The 19,294-nt window shown below is 35.6% G+C and overlaps 4 protein-coding genes across 5 annotated transcripts; 3 read left to right on the top strand and 1 right to left on the bottom strand.

The window, feature by feature from the left end:
• LOC18791617 (transcription factor bHLH111) lies at positions 621–3,616 on the bottom strand. Its single transcript, XM_007222405.2, has 7 exons — positions 2,929–3,616; positions 1,954–2,779; positions 1,738–1,869; positions 1,541–1,612; positions 1,336–1,404; positions 1,165–1,203; positions 621–1,056 (listed from the first exon to the last, which is right to left on the bottom strand). The coding sequence occupies exons 1-7, from the start codon at positions 3,330–3,332 to the stop codon at positions 892–894; spliced, it is 1,707 nt and encodes a 568-aa protein (XP_007222467.1). The 5' UTR covers positions 3,333–3,616; the 3' UTR covers positions 621–891.
• Positions 10,853–16,217, top strand: LOC18788959 (plant UBX domain-containing protein 7). 2 transcript variants are annotated; one of them, XM_020555166.1, is made up of 11 exons: positions 10,853–10,937; positions 11,051–11,164; positions 11,358–11,479; positions 11,555–11,677; positions 12,378–12,573; positions 12,945–13,022; positions 13,115–13,183; positions 14,038–14,181; positions 14,325–14,427; positions 15,208–15,476; positions 15,766–16,217. In XM_020555166.1, the coding sequence occupies exons 2-11, from the start codon at positions 11,063–11,065 to the stop codon at positions 15,928–15,930; spliced, it is 1,371 nt and encodes a 456-aa protein (XP_020410755.1). In that variant the 5' UTR covers positions 10,853–10,937; positions 11,051–11,062; the 3' UTR covers positions 15,931–16,217. The 2 variants fall into 2 exon arrangements, with proteins under 2 accessions (XP_020410755.1, XP_020410756.1); XM_020555167.1 differs by having other exon boundaries at positions 15,214–15,476.
• LOC18789064 (defensin Ec-AMP-D2) lies at positions 17,550–18,253 on the top strand. The gene is made up of 2 exons (XM_007223829.2): positions 17,550–17,674; positions 17,795–18,253. Exons 1-2 carry the CDS (start codon positions 17,611–17,613, stop codon positions 17,965–17,967), a joined length of 237 nt encoding a protein of 78 aa, XP_007223891.1. The 5' UTR covers positions 17,550–17,610; the 3' UTR covers positions 17,968–18,253.
• LOC18790304 (defensin-like protein 1) lies at positions 18,374–19,139 on the top strand. Its single transcript, XM_007226568.2, has 2 exons — positions 18,374–18,667; positions 18,781–19,139. Exons 1-2 carry the CDS (start codon positions 18,604–18,606, stop codon positions 18,978–18,980), a joined length of 264 nt encoding a protein of 87 aa, XP_007226630.1. The 5' UTR covers positions 18,374–18,603; the 3' UTR covers positions 18,981–19,139.

Below are 19,294 nucleotides of genomic sequence, written 5' to 3' on the forward strand. Positions count from 1 at the left end.
AGTCATTCTAGCTACCGACTGTACTCAGTTTTTTTTTTTTTTTTTTAACTTCCCATTTATATAGTATGTATATATTCTGTAAAACTTTTTTTTTGGTCGTATTTTAGGATATTTTTTACATTTTCCTAATTTTCAACAAATAATATGTATGCTTAATGTTGGGAGTTGACGTAAAATAAAAGAGTCATATATGTCTCTTCTCCAATAGATTATGCGATAGGAGGAGAGAGATAAATTTATTTCACGTACATTCATTCTCCCAACCCAAGAAAGAGATCGAATGGACATTTATGGTAAAACTTTAGTTCCCCTTGTTACACTAGCTCATTAGCTGTTGAACAATTTGAAGCAGCTAGGAACTTTAACTGGTTGTTCTTTTGCATGTGATTAGACTTTTGGGATAGGTTTCAGTTCTTTTACAAGAACTGAAGAAAGTCATATCAGAAAGAGTGAACCGTTGACTTTCCAAAATATAACCCACCATTTACAAATTACATACATATCTTGATGCTCTGTAGCAATTAAGGTCTTATAATTTGATGTTACATTGAGTTCATATATCTTCTAATAACTATACAAATAACACATCAAAGTATTCTTAGAATAATAATTCCGAGAGATGAGTTAAGTTATCATATCGTATTTCGTCATCAGCTGATTAACACAAATATGTATGCATTATGCAAATATTGTGAAGTAGTAACTATTAATTAGGCCACAGCTGAATCTTAATCCTAAGCCGAAAGCCATAATACAAGATAGTTGCTTCCCATTCTTTTGAGAAGATATAAACTTAACATGCATGCACTGAGGCTTTTTTTCTTCTTCTTCTACACTATAACTGATCGCATTGACAACAAGAAAATATGAAATATAAAGTAATCTCATAGCTTATCTATACAAACATCCTCTATATGTTGGTGTCCAATAGTCTGATCCTGTATTCTCACGATAAACCTGAGGTGTGCATGAAATAGGCACCAAGCAAAGGCCTTTGTTCTTGAGGTCAACCTTTGCATCTCCCTTGTGATCTTTTCTATCGGTCGCCCATGGATCCTAAAACCACCAACACTAATTGATTAGCATATATACAAATTGTAAGCATGCTTGATACATATGTGTGTGTGTGTGTGTGTGTATGTATATGTATACGCATGTACGTACCTTGTGTGAATTTGTCTTCAAATAAGGGCTACTCAATAGCTGCAAAATCATGGAAATGTAGCTTAGAGGATGTATATAACAATCTGGAAATACTATTTTCTTCGAGCGTAAATCGCAACAAGAGATTCAAACAAATTATTAAAAAGAAAGATTATATATGATAATATATACCACATGCACTTGGTCTTGCAGGAACTTGATGTACTGAATCGCTTCATATAGTACAGATGCAGTATCAGTCTGAAAATTAAACTAAATATAATGAATATATATGATGATGAATTATGAAATAGAGAGTGTGAAAAACAAGAATTAATCCAGTTGAAATGAAAATAATAAGTAGCAGGTTGTACATGTGTGGCTGATTTCTACTCACCTTTCCAAATGGAGACACGATTTGTTGAAGGGCCGTGATCCTGTCTCCGAGCTTGACTTTTGGTGCCTGCATCTGTCGATTCAATTTGTAAATTAACAATTCAAAAGGCAAAAGTTAATATTATTATATCCGAATTAATTAACAAAGATGAAGCGTGATTTCTTTTGTCCTTTGCCTTTTTCTTCTCTATAGAGTACCTTTACAGATGATGAAACTGTAGAAGTTTCTTGCTTAGGCTTTTTCAAGACTGTTTCTGATGATGTGTCGTCCGTTCTTTTCTTCTTTCCTTCATTTGCAATCCCTTGTCCTCTTCCACTACTCACTCTTGTCTGCGTGTTATGCAAAGAAATTGAAAATCATTAAAGGTAAATTGACTTTAAGAATAAATTAATCACTTGATTGATTGAGCATACCGAGGAAGCTTGCTTCTTAGAATATTGATCAGATAGGTTGGAAGATTTGAAACAGGGCTTGGGTGCATGAATATCAACCAAGGCCGACTTGTTGCCTAATCGGCTACTAAAAGATATAACATCTGCAAAATTTCTGGCACCGGCACTCGTAGCACCGCATGAAGAATAAGAATCGGGCAAAATTGATCCATTTCCATAAAAGTACTTGCCGTTATGGTGATCTGCAACCATTGCGTTAACGTTGTTGAGGCCAATCTGATATTCAATGCCATTAGTATTATTACCAAACGACGGCGTTATTCCATGTAAAGCTCCTCCTCCTCCTCCTCCTGCTACGCATGCAGCCTCAACCTTGCTACCATAACATGAAAATAAACTGGATCCCGAGTTTCTATTTGTAATATTATTATTTCCCATCTGAGCATCACATGAAGTCGAATCGTTATTGATGAACGCTTGCGGCTTCAAGTAGTGATGGTGATCATGATCCATAACTAGCTGTGGTTCGGGGGGCGCAATGGACCAGGTGCTCACCAGATTTGACAGCTTGGTTAACCTTTCGTTCTCAATATTAACATTATTATTCATGTTGTTGTTCTCCATAAACCCTCCATTTAATTGCTTCTCGAAACTGTTGAAATTATTCGATGCAGCTGAAACGTACTTTGTGAACTCCCAAGTACTGTTGTCCAGTTTCTTCAAGTAGTCACAAGCAGGTTCATACATGACATGATCAGTTGACAAGCTCTTGGACGACAGCGCATCGAGAAAATTCTCTCCAACATCATGATCATTGTGGTGTAAATCACTGTTTCCATTAACGCTTCTGCATGCATGGTTCAACCTTAAACATCAATCGATTATCACATATACAAGTTAACCTAAGTTTTTATATGAAATCAATATCACCCTTTTAATTACTAGCTGCCCTTATTATATGAAAGTACATATCATACAGAAAATTTGGCTACTTACAAGAGAACATGGTTCCAAATATGATTGTCAGAAACCTGCTCTCCGTTGATCATATCGTTGTTGGGAGACGCAGAACGCTGATCAGCAACCTGCAGTCTGCGAGAGGAGTCAACGCTAAGGCTTGAGTGGTTGGAGGCATTGGTAAAGGAAGTGCTGGAGATTGAAACATCCTGGTCAACATCATCACAATTATTAGAAGAGTTGGAGTACTTCTGGTTTGGCTGCTGCTGAGGCGGCTGTGGCTGCCATGGGTTGATACCCAAGTTGCTCCATGAAGACAGCTGAGAGCCTGCTGCCCCTGCACCTGCAGCTGCATGGAGATCCCACCAGTTTGGTTGTGCTAGCTGTGGAGAGGAAGAAGAGATTGCAACACAAGAAGTACTTTCTCTGCATTCTTCGGCCATTTTTCTGGACTTCAATAATCTTTCAGTCGTTCTTTTTCTCTTTGTAAGTGAGTAATTAATGGCGGTGGACTGGAGATGCTGTGTGTGTGTGTGTGTGTATGGTTGGTGGTGTTTTTAATTGAGCTAGTCCTGTGTTGCTTTAATTCTGAGCTGCTGGGGTGGTGGTGGAGGGTTTGGAAATAATTTTTCTCATGGGATTGGAATGGAGATATATATGAATATGAATATCCGTTGGGTGGTGACGTACGGGGTTGTAGGTTTTATCAAATCAATTATAGGGGAGACAATAAAATATGCACCCTCAGTATTTCCACTAACGTTCGTGGGCAATTATTAATTTATATACGGACATAGCTAGCTGGGCCACCAATACCCCGGACAGACCCAGAGTTTGGTTTAGTTTAGGGTTTCTTCTTAATGCCCTTCACTCATAGTCATACAATACAAAGGGAGGAGTTTGGTCTAGGATTAGGGTGGAAGCCTGCATTGCATTTGCATTTGCATGTATCTCTCTATTTATTTCTTTATTCACTAGCATTGCAAGCAAAATACCACATTCTTTTCGTATGGGTAAGAAGCATGACACGACACTACTCACTCGTAATTAAGCAAAATACCACATTCTTTTTTTTTGTAGGTGGAACCATTATTTTCTTTCCAAACAATTAATTTTAGTTATACAAATCCATATATGGGTTGCAATTTGCAAATGAGATTTCTCTTAGCATCTGTTTCATGGATATGTTTGGTAACCTTGTCATTCTGATTAAGTTTTATGTAATGCACTATTTAATTGTTGTTAGATAATACTAAAGAACAATAGGGATTATTGTCACGCACTAATTTATACTAATTACTGTTGTTATTGATAAAAACAAAGCTAGTATATGTTGTCTTTCTCTTTCAAATACATACATTATCGTATTAAACATGTTTCAGTAGAAACCCTAAACTCTCTCTGAAGGTGAAACTGTGGATCTGTATTGTAGGTCTGAGTACAGATGCTTCTTGTTTTTAGGTTTTTCTGGCATGCGTAATTCTCACCATATCAAACCAATTTATTTTTGTGTTTGGTCACTAGACATGTTGTATTTATATTTGGCATTGCGACTACCCTGTACTTTTTTTATGTGTTATCAATAAAATTACTATCGCTTTTAGTAAATAAAAAAATACATACATTACCAACATATTTTCTTACTTTTTTTTTTTACAGCCATGTGTGAAATGAGAATAACATTATTTTGTATATCCCAAAATCAATCACACTTTAATTGCAAACAGTAGTTTAATTTTGAATAATGCATGAGCGTGACAATGGTGATCGATGAATGTACAATGTTTGAGTGTGAGTCTCGGAGCATGGTCACCCAAAGGAGAATAATAATGGTGCCCTTGACAATAAAATGATATGAAATTTGCATAATAAATAATAAATATATTTAGTATCTTTTTACTTTATTGTGTAATTAATAAATCCGATCTTTTAAAATGAAAGGTGTTGTTTCTTGGCCTTTGCATACATGGTCTAGTTGGTGGGTGTTTTTATTAAGTGGCACTCTGCATCACTCTACATCAAAGTTCCACTTGAGAAATTTCCAACCTTTTTAATTTCCTTCTTCTTCCTCCATTGATGGCCCATTGGCTGCACAAGGAAGTGAGCTTTTTGGTTTCTTCATTGTAACACGAATGACGGTGTGCAGTTAGTCACGTTAATTTTATAAATTAAACTCTAGCTTCAATATCATCCACCCAAATAATATATCTTTTATTTCTTCTCTCTAGTCTCTAGGTTTAGAGTGGAAAGTTTGATTAGGTGGGGACCAAATACAAACCATAGGTTAGGCGGCGTTATATATATATATATATATATATATATATTTACTTATTAATTTGGTTCCTGTTTAAACAATAATGACTTTGAAAAGTTCATATTCTTTTCTTTTAGAATTTAGTATTCTCAATTGTTTTCTAATTTAATTATGGGGCAAAGATAAATCTTCCAGGACGAGACATCTTTCTGGTAAAAAGATATGATTTGGATGAGAGAATCAAGCTCTGCGTTTGACAAACTCTATCAACTAAAGTTGGATATGGGTAAGATTTGAAAGAAGAAGGCTAACTCCCATTATGTAGTTTGTATCTTATTTATATGCAGTGAAGGTCTATTTTACATACACATACACGCATGTAGATGATTGCTTAATCGATATATTAACTTTAAAAAATCAAAAGAAGAAATGAACTTATATATACGGGCTCGTTTGATAACTATTTTAATTTTAGTTTTTATTTTTCATTTTTCATTTTTTTGTGTTAGAGATAGAGAAAAATGAGTGTGAGGATGATATTGAGAAAGAGGATTAGAGGAGAAGATGGGATAGAGGAGTAACAAAAATGAAAACAAAAATTTTAGAGTGAAAATTATTTCAAATATATTTCAGTTTTTAGTTTTTGTTTTCACTTTTGTTTTCATCCTCCCCTCTCATCTTCCCTCTCAATTTCATCCAAAAACTGACTTACTCTTTGACTAACCTGAGCTCTTTTTAAGCCTAAACTAATACACCCATCCCACCCACTGAATAGCCCTGCACTGCGCTCTCATAATCCCCCTTCACCTCTTTTTCTCTCTTTTCCTTTTGGTACGAAAGGGGCCAAATGCCAAACATAAAAAACTCCTATTCTTTTATTTTTTGGTAAAAAACAACCCCTCTTATTTACTTTTTTGGTAAAAAAATAACTCCCCTTCATTTCATACACCCCTACACGTAGAAAGTATAAAAGAAGTATTGTGTACTAAATGCATTTTGAGGGCTAAAACTCATTATATCATAATGATTAGGTGTAGTCTTTTGTTATCAATGAATTTCACTTTGTACTATCAAGTTTAAAAACTATGTGCGTAAGGTAAATTTAGCCCATCCCAATTTGAAATCCCGGGACGTCCGTCCATTCCATCTTCACTCTTATTCTCACTTTCATTCTCCCTCTTTTTTCTCTACAATCTAGCACAAAAAATAAAAAATAAAAACTAAAACTGAAATGGTTATCAAACGGACACGTATATGCATGCGCAAAAGAGCATATGCATTTAAAATTTCATTGTCAATATTATATAGCCTTGATCACTAAGTAACCAACCTCCTTTGTTTTGTATATAAGTGGTTTTTGAATCGATAATTCTTGAAAGATAACCTAAAAACTGAATAGTTCTCATAATTAGTTTACGGTCTATAAACAAGATAGTCTTATTCGAAGGAAAATAAAGACATCTTTATAAAAGCCCCATATAGAACCAGGTTTTGGCCAAAAGTATTCATCATGAACCAGCTCTTGTTCCATGTAAAGTGAATGAATTGGAATAGACTGACTTTCGAGTTCAAAGCCAATCAAGATTTCCTCGTCGACATTCTTTTCCATTGGTATAATCTGCGGTATCTCTCCTTCAAAAGCTACATGCAATTAAGCCTTTAATTTTTGCTTTAGTGGAAACAAAAACTCCGCTAACTTTTGTGTGTAACGAATAGATAAAACCTTGGTGGCTTTAGACCTGATGCCAAAACCAACCAAACAGAAATGGCCACTTATTTGAAATTAAGATAAATTAATGCGATAAAATCCATATAATTAAGCGTAAGCTTAGGTCGATGCACTGTTGGTGATGGAAATTAAGGTAGCCAGTGAGATTGAACCGTGAAAGATTTTGTTAGAAATATATCAACAACATCCAACTGCAACCGTACGATTCCGCCCATGTTGGAGAGATTTTGTTTAGGATTATCATGCCATTGCCATCACAGATTCACAGTAACTATAGTTAGCAACTAAACTAATCTTAATTAAGCATATAAATAAGTATGCTCCCCGTAAAAGTTAGGTGAATTAGATACACAACACATGAGCTTGAGTGCCTAAGACCCAAATATGATAAGAGGTCCATTAAGCATAGTGGCAGCCATTGTCGTTTCTAACTTTCCTGGACATGTTTCAATTGCTTTCCTGTGAGAAAGCTCCATCCATGGAAAGGGTTGCTCGACACGTGTCATTGGAAAGCCCGAGTCTCCTACTTTTGAAATAATTAGATTGGACGGGACAAACTAAATTCGTTCAATAGCACGCCACCTTTAAACAAATGAAATGGAAAAGGAGCAAATGATTTATTAATCAATTCATGTAAAGCACCAAAGGAATGAATAATATGTAGTTAAATATTAATTATTTGGTTTAGTGGTGCTCCTTCGTTTCTTTACATGTAATGTAGCCACAGCAACCTTACCAAGAAATTGTATAACGACATTGCATCTCTCTTTGCATATAAACTAAAGTTTGACGCATATATAAAAATAATTTCTCAAAAACACAACAAGAAAAATCTCAACACACATATCGAAATGTGACTAGCAAGAAAATAGAATTTCCTACTTTCAGAAAAGCAAACAATTATTTTCCATTGTATAATACATGTTGACCTATTTAAGTAATTTGGTAGGGAGTGATTAGACACGACTTTCTAATAATTTATTAAAAGTCATTTTACTTGGTGTAAGATTTCCAAACTCTCTGAGTCATTCGAGTCCAACTCATCAACTAAAACAAAAACAAAAAAACCTTTGATGGCGACTTCACAAATGTCAACTATTTGTTTTGATTTCAAATCAAAATCTCAGTGTTTTATAGTTCTTAATTTCCCATTAGATATGGTTTTGAAGTAATTAATGGAACTATAATTTTGTGGTTCACGCACGGCTTTGGTGTCCTCCAATTACCACATGAAGAAGTGCTCTGCGAGAGGAGAGTAGAGAGATGATTGCCTGGTTTACGTATCTGAACTTTTTCTTTTGGTTATATACTTTATTACACCAGACACACAGATACATCAGAAGAATATTGGTTTGTAATTGTTGCCAAATATATATATATAATACTTGTGTTTTGTATTTCTCCTCAGGCATGCGTATGAGTCTGCGAGTCTATAAAATTTTGACCATCCTAATTAAAGAAAAGGGTGGCAAGAAAAGAATGCACATTGAAACAAGTGGTTGTGGTTAAAAGGCAAAAAGGATGAATTTAGGCATTGACAAGCACACCAAACCAAACGCATAATTGTCAGTGTAAGAAGGGAATATACAACAGCACCCATCCCAGGCCAACCAATGAAAAACGTGTTGCATCTTTTTTTTCTTAAAGGTTACAACCTACATCCTTCCTCTCTACTTTTGTTATTTAAGAGTTGCTAGAGTGAGAAAAACATGGACTTTTGTCTTAATAAAAAATATTTATCTTACATTTTAGCGAAGTAAGAGCATTTATTGGGTTTTAAACATGTTACTCTATATATATATACTAACCTCACACGTGTCAATATATTTTTCTATATATATTGATTTCTACTTGATATATTGTATTTTTTCTCGCAGTTGAAATATCAAACACCGAAAACCTTATTGTGCCTGTATAACCTTATTTTTTGAGTTTTTATAGAAAATAGCTAAAATTTACCTTTACTTTCATAAATGTCAGTTTTTATAAAAACTTTCAAAAATAGCAAAAAACTCACCTAAAAATACTCAAAACTAAAACAGATAAAAACCCTAAAAAAGCAAAACATGGAAACATACAATCTTTGTTTTCATTTGATTTCAAACATAAAAACTCCCTTATGTTAGTATCTGTTGTCTCTGTCACTGGGCTTGAAGCTTTGGTAGTATCTGTTGTCGTCAGCCATGCTGATGCTATCATCATTGGATGCCACACACAACTCTTTGTCAGCGATATATGGACTTCAAAGTTGCTAATTAGATTCCAATATGAACTTCTACATTGCGAGACGGATCAATAACTCTATGAGTGCCTTGTTAAATATATAATACAAATATATGACTTATTAGAGATAATTAAGTAATTAGATAATGGAGATGAAGGAGATCATAGAACAAAAGCTTTGCTTCAACTAAATGTTGGGTGGATGCAGTACTCATAGTACACTAGAACTCATGCCACTTATAAATAATAATGGAGGCACTAGATAGGAATAAAGTCATATTCATGGTTCAACTCCTCCAATGATATAACATGGGATCGAACCTTTGTTTTTATGTTTAAAATCAAATTGAAAATAGAAATTGCATATTTTCTTTTTAGATTTTTGTGGGTTTTTACGTTTGAGGGCGTTTGAGTATTTTAGGTGAATTTTTTTACTATTTTTGAAAGTTTTTATAAAAACTGACATTTATAAAAGTATGGAGCAAATTTTGGCTAATTTTGATAAAAACTCCTATTTTTTCAGGTAAGGAGCTTATAACTCGTAGTTAAAAGCAATTACATTTGCTACCGAGGTTTTGGGCCAATTTGGCATTGTTATGCTGTGAAAATAATCATTGTCATATTTGCTGTGAGAGAAATCAGTTGTGAGAGAAAGCAGTTTGACGTTTGGTAAACTTTTTTTAAAAAGTGTTGTTGGTACTCATTCCTGCATAATTAGAAAATAATTGCCGTATAATCGTTAAACTCAGTGCCTTTTCAAAACTGATTCTTGCATAATCAAAAAATGAAAGCACCTCATTAGCTATTTTCTCTTATAGTTTTCTCTCAAAGTAATTTTTAACAATAAGTGCCCGTTTGACATTACTTATTTGGGGTGATAAGTAATTTTTTAAAAAAAATTGGGAAGCCAGCCCGTTTGGTAAACTATGAGAAAATCACTTATTGTTAAAAATTACTGTGAGAGAAAGCTATAAGGGAAAATAGTTAATGAGGTGCTTTTATTTTCTGATTATGCATGAATCAATTTCGAAAAGGCGATAAGTTTAATGATTCTGTTGCAATCATTTTTTGATTATGCGGGAATTAGTACCGACAACGCTTTTAACAAAAATTTTATTAAACGCCAAACAGTTTTTTCTCACAGAAAATCTGACAGCGATTATTTTCACAGCACAACAATGCCACACTGGCCCTAAGTGATTTTCTTATAATTTACCAAACAGATTGGGCTTTTCAAAATAAATAAAAAAATCACTTATCACCCCAAATAAGCAATACCAAATTGGCACTTTGTGTTTGAATTCGTACTCTCCCAATCTGAAAATGGAAAACATGCAAGGATGGATTGTTAAGGAAATACCAAAAAAGAAAAGAAAAAAGGAACGACCCATATTGTAAATTGGGGAAATGGAAATTGGCGGTATGGCCCATCCTTCATATATGGGCCCTGTAAAGAGCGTGACCAATCCTTCTTATTGAGCTCATCTGCAAGGTCCTGACCGTCGAAATTGATAGGCCCACGCTTTGGCGACTGTTGGCATGCTTGCGGCATCTTTCACCTGAAATCCTCCTCGACTACCCAAACCCTTACCCTTCGAGTTGTCCCAAATCTACACAAATACCCCTACTATATATCTCTCGGTCAAACTCGGGATTTCATTTTATTTATTTTTCTTCCAAAAAAGAAAAAACAATACACGAGGTCAAACTCGTAATTACAGTATTAATAATTTGCCCCATACATAAAAAAACGAAAATTGCCAATACTGAATAGAAAGAAAAGGGAGTAAAATCTCAGAAGAACAAAAACCCGTTGCCAAAATCCCAAGGCTTCCCAAATCGGTACGTTCCACTGTCCTTGAAAACCCTAGTTTATGTAGATGGTAAATGAAATGAAATCCAGTAGCTTTGGAAGCAAATAAAGATGGAAATTTGTATGTTGTTTGTTGTTGTAGAGCAAGCGAAAGATGGATGGTGTGATATCAGCCAATGACCAGCAGGGCCTGGTCACTTCGTTTTTGGAGATCGCTGTGGGGCAGACTGCCGATACCGCCAGACAGTTTTTGCAGGTTACTATGAATCTCACAATTAGTATCCAAAACGCATCGCATTGATCTCCTTCTTTGTTTTTGTATTTTTTGTTCTTTGGGTAAAGAAAAGTAGTTGTATTAGTAGATTCAGGTGTTCATTGGATTGCAAGGTGCTTACTTGAGTCTAGTAGAATGTATGGATATTGAAAATTCCAATTTTTTACATAAACAGGCCACGGGCTGGCAGCTCGAGGAGGCAATTCAGCTGTTTTATGTGGGTAATGAAGCAGGGTCAATAGCTGCGGCGCAGCCTCCGACTGAAAATATTGAAAATTTGGCGGATCAAACTTCTGGGTATTTCATATTGTTCAGTTCTGCTTTTCTTTGTCGGCATTTTTTTTTTCTTTTTTGACATTGGGTTTGTAACAGTGCAAATGAGAATGTGGTACATCATGGTATAAATGAGAATGTTGGACAACTTGGTGAAGATGAGGTGCGCCCTCCTATGCCTGTTATAAGGGACGTTCTTTATGATGATGCGGCGCTCTATGGGTATGTTTTATCACTTCATCTTTAGCTTTGTCCTTGGACTAGAAAGCTTTGTATTCTATTTCGGTATGTTGTAAAAAAAATTTCTTTCTTTTTTCCCCTGTTTCTTCTTAAGTATATGATGTACTTAACTTTATCATGGAAATGTTTTCTTCTTCCTTCGAGTTAAGATCTTCTGAATTGGGTTTTCCGTTTACATAACAATGGCATTAGTATTGTAGGATAGTACTAGGTCTGTAGAATTGCATTTTGAGAATTGGGAAATCACATGGTATTTCATTGTTATTCCTTTCCTATAGCGATTGGCAAGCCTCGTGTAAAATACTAATGGAGTTTGATAATTGGAATGTTGTAAAGTTTCAAAAAGTCTCCTTTCTATTTCTTTGATAAAAGTAATATAGGTGGCGTAATATATCTGTTTTCCTTTGTTATTAATATTCATTCTTCATGTCAGATGGTGGATTTTTATTGCACACAAGACTACATGGTGTGATTTTTATTAGTTAGTTGACTTCATTTTATATGCACAGTATTTACTTTGGTCTTGTGCAATCTTTATACTTAAACCCACCCTAACATGTAGTTGCAAGCCAATATGCATGTCGTTTTTTTCTTTTCACAAGTCATTTTATATGGTGTATTTGGCCTCTTTACTCATCGTATTTTAATAAATGGAGGTTTCTTTTATGCCAATTTCATCTAGTTCACCAAGGGCAAGATTTTCACAACATGAATCGGGTTCTGTAATTGCATTCCGTAACTTTGAAGAGGAAATGAAGCATCCTGGGGTATGGGAATCAGGCCAAGGTGCTACATCCTCTGCAGAAACGGCCCGAGATAATCTTGCTTCCTTATATCGTCCTCCCTTTAAGCTACTGTTCCAGGGTTCCTTTGAAAAGGTATGGTAATTTGTTATCTTCCAGGCTTCATAGTTTGTGTAATGTAGAATTTGAAGGGTTATAATCAGTATTATTGATGTTATGGGTTGCCAGGAAGGGCTTTGTGGAGGTACCCCTAATGTTTTGGGCCTTTATTCTTTGTCGGAGAAATTACATATATCAGATCTGATCATGAATCTTGCAGCTGTGACTCTCATATAAAACCTTTCTGGTTTGTTATACTAGATCAATCATATAGATTCAAAATATATGAGATGCGGAAATCAAAGAATACTAGTTGATCAAGGGACATGTAGAGTGATACAGTCATCGTTTAGTTATTCATTCTCATTGAGCAAATAAAATTGAATATTTTTTTTATACTAATGCAGGCAAAAGGCGCTGCTTCTGTCCAGGACAAATGGCTCCTGGTGAACTTGCAATCCACTAAAGAGTTCAGCTCTCATATGGTAGGCATTTTCTCTGCGGTCTATTTCATTTTTGGTTTCTTTGTTTTTCTACATGTAGACTTATGTGTGTATAAATACATTTCTTTGTGAAGCTTAATCGAGACACCTGGGCCAATGAAGCTGTCTCTCAAACCATTATTACTAATTTTGTATTCTGGCAGGTCAGTACCATGTTTAAGTGACAATTTATTATGTATTTATGCTTGCTATTTCTTTCTATTAAATTAAATCAGCTGTGCTATTTTATTAGTTATACAAGTGCAGGCTGTTGATGGGGTTTATTTGTTGATAAATTCCTTTTACATGTTATTGGCTTATCCTCCCTTACGTACTTTATTGTTTGGTATTGTGTGATGCTTGTGATATGCATGTGCACATTTGTTCTCTAGATGTACATACTTCGAGATAAATGATACGTAATTGGGTTGGTGTTATTACATATGCATTATCATTTTCCCTTGGTAGGAGTGTAATAGCCTATAAATCTTATCCAAGGCTGCCATAGATGGGTTTTATTTGTTGATAAATTCCTTTTACATGTTATTGGCTTATCCTCCCTTACGTACTTTATTGTTTGGTATTGTGTGAAGCTTGATATGCATGTGCACATTTGCTCACTAGATATACATACTTCGAGATAAATAAGACGTAATTGGGTTGGTGTTATTACATATGCACTATCATTTTCCATTGGTAGGAGTGTAATAGCAAGTAAATCTTATCCAAGGCTGCCATAGATGGTTTGACGTTTTGTTAGGAGTATAGTATATGCTAATCTATGAACCAAACGTTTGTAAAAGGTTGAGATTTTTTTATCCAAGGCTGCCAAGATTCTTAGAATCTCTTTTTGGAATTCAGAATTGTGAAGATTATGTTTAATTGTGTTAATCTTTGTGTGGATTTTGCTTCCTAATTTGTATGACAGCATATGTGGACATGAATCTTTTGGATCACCTTTATGCTTATGATGTTTTTGTTTGTGCTTCATCTGTTTGATGTTGGTCCGCAAATATAGACATATGATGATACAACTGAAGGCAGGAAGGTTTGCACATACTACAAGTTGGAATCTATGCCTGTAGTTCTCATTATTGACCCCATTACTGGGCAAAGAATGCGTTCATGGAATGGAATGGTTCAGCCAGAATGTTTGCTAGAGGTAAATGCCATGGCGTAGATTGTATCTTCACAGTTGAGTATAAATTTTTCACTTGTTAGAGAGCTTAAGAAACCTTTTCCTACAAAGATCAAACTTTTACTTTGAAGTTCAATTTTGGCATGAAAACATCCTTGCCACTGTAGGATCTATTACCCTTCTTGGATAGTGGCCCCAGGGACCATCATGTAACTTTGTCCCATAAACGCCCAAGGGAAAGTTCTCTGCCTCAGCCACAGAAAACTAAAGGTATGCATGGGCTTCCAAATATCTTCTGCTATATTACACTGCAGAGAACCATTTTGCTTCTTGAATCTGTTGAATTTTTATTATTTTTCAAATTATTGCTTGGGTAAACCTCTCTGTTGATCCTAATCCTTGTTCCAACTCAATTAAGTGGGGGTGGGGTAGTAGAAAAAAAGGAAAAAGAAATCCTTTGTAAAGTGTAATATATAGTGAAATGACAGTCATATGCTTAACTGAATGAATGATTGAAGTTTGCTTTAGAAGAAAAATCTGCAGCTGAAATTATAGTTGTTTTCCCATTTTACATATTGTTTCATTATTTGATGCTCCTTTTGATTTTATAAATGGGGTTGCTGTTTATGTTGTAGTCTGAGTGATTGTTTCAGCTTGATTGTAGTGATATCAGAGAGAAGTTTTTGTCTGAATAGTTTTGCACGGACATTGACATATCTCTTGGTTAATGTGCTTGGTTTCTTGTGTTCTCATGAAAATATGCTTGGTTTCTTCTGTATAAAATACCTGTGTCAGTATCTGCGATGGTGCTTTGTGTATTCGTGTTGTATGTGGTTTACTAAGAGGCTCAGATGGGTGATTGCTTGTACATACCGCCAAATTCGTAAAGCCGTGACATATCCAAATTTGTATCCATCTTTGCTAGCAGCTGAATGATGCATTCTAGATCCGCTCTTGAAAACTTGTTTTGGATTTGTTCTTTCCTTTCCTTTTTCTTCTTCTGTTATTTTTTTCGTAGATGAGCTGCATGTATGACTTAAGGTGCTTCAGTTGCAGACGAAACTAATGAAGAAGATGAGGAAGTGCAGCGCGCATTGGCAGCTTCGATGGAAGGCATGCAGGAGACAGGTGGGATATCCAAAGATAAAGATGAAATCATTACCGACAAGGAGGAAGAAAAATGCTTAGCCAAGACGCCTGCATATCCACCTTTGCCTGAAGAACCCAAGGGTGATAAGAACCTCCTTTGCAGGGTTGGAGTCCGTCTTCCAGATGGGCGCAGGGTGCAGCGGAATTTCCTTCGCACTGATCCAATTCAGGTAAGAAGTGAAAGAAGTTTTTTTGTATTAGTATATAATGGAAAAGATTTGAATTGTGATTAGCGTTTAACACTTAATTGCATCTAAACTGAGAGAGTTTGACTCTGTAAATCATTTTTATCGAAGTTAAATGCTTGCAGAGAGTTCATGCATATGTTCGACAAAATTTCCACAGTAGACTTATATGGCATGCGCTACCATCGAAATGATGAGCACAGGCTGTTATTAGCAGGATCTATTCTACTCCCATCCTAGGGTTGTCACTAAATTTGAATTGTTTGTTTTGCAGATGTTGTGGTCATTCTGCTATTCCCAACTCAAGGAAGCTGAGACAAGGCGGTTTCGGTTGACTCAGGCAATCCCAGGAGCTTCAAAGAGTCTGGATTATGATTGTCAATCTACTTTTGAAGAGTCGGGGCTTGCCAACTCTATGGTCTCAGTTACTTGGGAATGAATGAATGAATGAAATCATGTTGGGGAATTTTTGGTTGTCACTTTGTTTATACATGTTTCCAGGACTTAGGAGGTGTCGTTTAATGGATGGGGAATTGGGGATGCAGATTTTGTAGTGTACTATTTATTATGTATATACTCATGCAAAGGGCGCATGAATCTACACTTGTTTATGCTAAATTTGGCGCTCTCTCTTTCTCTCTCTCTCTCTCATATTCTCATTCTCATTAGAGTTTTGTATGGATGGGCCACGTGGCACGAAATCTCACTTTAGAATTTTGGGTTTTATCCACCTTTAACAATTTGATTCATTCTATGATTTGGATCGTATCTCAACATCTTTTGAAGAAAGGACGGAATAGTAGCCCAAGAACTTTATGCCTCACTACCCCGAGGCCCAATGGCTCAACAGTGTATAGCCCAAACCGAGATGGAATTTGATGGGGTGGATCCTGGAATCTTGACGAGACATGGGCCTAACTTTCAGAACATTTTAACTTTTTACAGAATTCTCTTCGATTAAATGTGGACGAAAGGGAGGAAAACTAGAAAAGTTTCACTTGTCGGCACATACCGACAATTTAAAAACAAAGAGATCAAAAGCTACGACATTTTCGTATTCATGTCAAAGATATTTCCTTTTGGTTACTTACTTTATATATTGTATTAAGGCCACGATATCTTTCTTTTCAAAAGCTAGATTTGGTGGAAACGTTCTTTTCATGATCTATGCATGTTCATCTAGATGTGCTGAGTTATCCATTGCTTGAAAATACTTAAATATAGAGTTTATTTTCAATATATATATATATATATGGATAAAACAGAAATTCTCTTATATAGACATTCAAACGTTATTACTGTGTGGAAATTGGAAACCATGTATTTTCTACTACTCTTCCATGTTTTCCTTCATATTTACAATGACATCCGCACAATATTCAGATGAGAAAATAACTTATATAGTAGTTAAACTTAAAACCTCATTTAAAATCTAAAATACACCAAATATGTTTGATTAATGCTGTCAATAATATAGGAGTGCTCTCCCTCCTTATATTTTTTTTTGTAGGACGAGTCCTTTCCAAGCTGTTTTCCAATATTTGAAACTAATTTTGTTCAATTAATCTTGTAAAGTTATCTTTTCATCATAAGCCCTGATTACTTTTATTATATACATAGGACATTAAAACCAAATCTAAAATAACAAGCTGTACAGCGATAATTAATTTAAAAAAATTTCTTTTAGGCTTAGCATATGCATATATAACTTATAAGCATATACTTGGGAAAAACAACGGTTTCAAAATCCAGAGGGAGGCAAGCTTACTGATATCCATGATGAGTAAAGGTAAAAGAGAAAAATAAGACGTTTGACAGCTCAATGGAGCTTGGATTGTCGTCATATAATGTTGGCAGAAAGCACAGATCACGCAGTGACAAGTCACCGCTGCTGCACTAGTCCCAATAATGTATTATTATCGACACAGTCACAGAAATGTACGTGTGGCTCCTCTTTTTCTTCTTTCTTTCTTTTTATTAATTACTTTTTTTTTTTCATTTCTCGAATCTTCTTCTCTATCTATCTATATAAGGGCTTGCAAGCTTAGTAATCTTTTACATCGATATACAACCTAAGCTAGCTTTGCTACCTCATCAGATACATATACATTAGAAAGATATGGAGCGCTCCATGCGTTTATTTTCAACTGCCTTCGTCTTCTTTCTGCTTCTGGCAGCTGCTGGTAATATTTAGGCTTCTTCTCTTGTCTTTCCTCTGGTTAACTTGTAAACTATATATATATATATATATATACATATTCAACTGTTGGGATTAATTAATGTATGTTTGGAATGATTTGCAGGGATGATGGGGCCAATGGTTGCTGAGGCTAGGACCTGTGAGTCTCAGAGTAATCGGTTCAAGGGAACTTGCGTGAGTACAAGCAACTGTGCATCTGTTTGCCAAACTGAGGGCTTCCCTGGTGGCCATTGTCGTGGCTTTCGCCGCAGATGCTTTTGCACTAAACATTGTTAATTAGCGATGATCGTGATACTCCTGCATGCACATTTCTATGTGGGCCTAGGAGGAGACGATTCTGAATGATCCCTTATATCAGTGGCCGTACTTGCTACTAAAATAAATTATTATATGATGAGCCAATTAACAGTTGGGTTATTATTATTATATCCTTGTTATTGTTCTTGTTCTTGTTTGTTAATTAAGTACCACCCTCGTGAGTTGCCTTGCCTTGTTTTGTCAACGATGTCTTTGTAACACCCCTACGTTTTGTAATAATGCAATATTATTGATTTCCTCAACCATACATGTAGTCATTTTGCAAGGGTTATCATCTTTTCTAATTGATCAAACATGCAGCGGGGGAGCAATTTAAATTCCAATCTTTCAAATTTAAGGTGGCCAGAGCCAATCTCACCACAAATATACGGAATCAAAAGTTTGCTGGCCAAAATAGGAGCTGGAATTTTTCAACCCCTTAATTTGGTAAAGGAGCTAGCTTCCTTTACGGAGATGGATCTTCTCTACGACCCTGTATAAAAAGCCCTTCCATGGCTGTAGTTCTTTGCAATAAGATTTGATCTCTACTGCATACACAAGCACACACGTACACACAGATCAAGCGCGCGCACACACACATACACACAGATCAAGATGGATCGCTCCATCCGCCTTGTCTCAGCTGCCTTCGTTCTTGTCCTGCTTTTGGTGGCTGCCGGTATATCTTTTAATTCCCTTCTTAATTAATTTGTTCAGTACATTAATTATGTATGTAGATTAATTAATCAAATTACGGATGCATGCATGCATGCATGGATGTTGATTTGACAGAGATGGGACCAATGGCTGTGGAGGGAAGGGACGCTAAGAAGGTTGAGCCAAAGAAGAAGACATGTGATTCTCAGAGCCAAAAATTCAAGGGGATGTGCTTTTTGACAAGTAGCTGTGTGCAATCTTGCAAATCAGAGGGCTTCACCGGAGGCCAATGCCGCGGTTTCCGCCGCAGATGCTTTTGCTCCAAAAATTGTTGATGAATTAGTTAATCATAAAAGTGTATATGTGTGGGAGAAAAACAATCTGTGGAACCGGAGCGCGCTTGTGTAATGAGATCTATTGACTGACTCAGCTGTGCTGGGTTAATTGCTTTTGCTACCTAATAAACTAAATGACTGCATGGATCATTTCTTTTATTGTTTCTTGTGCTGTCCTCCTTTTTTTAATCTCCTATAGTTTTTTTTTAATTTAAAAATATTCTTAATCTCCTCCCTCCTCTGGACGATTATGAGTCAATTAAGAGGATCACAAACCTTTGAATTTTGGGTTAACAATAAAAGAAAAAACTCAA

This window comes from Prunus persica, chromosome G1 (genome assembly GCF_000346465.2).
Source record: "Prunus persica cultivar Lovell chromosome G1, Prunus_persica_NCBIv2, whole genome shotgun sequence".
Lineage (NCBI taxonomy): Eukaryota > Viridiplantae > Streptophyta > Magnoliopsida > Rosales > Rosaceae > Prunus > Prunus persica.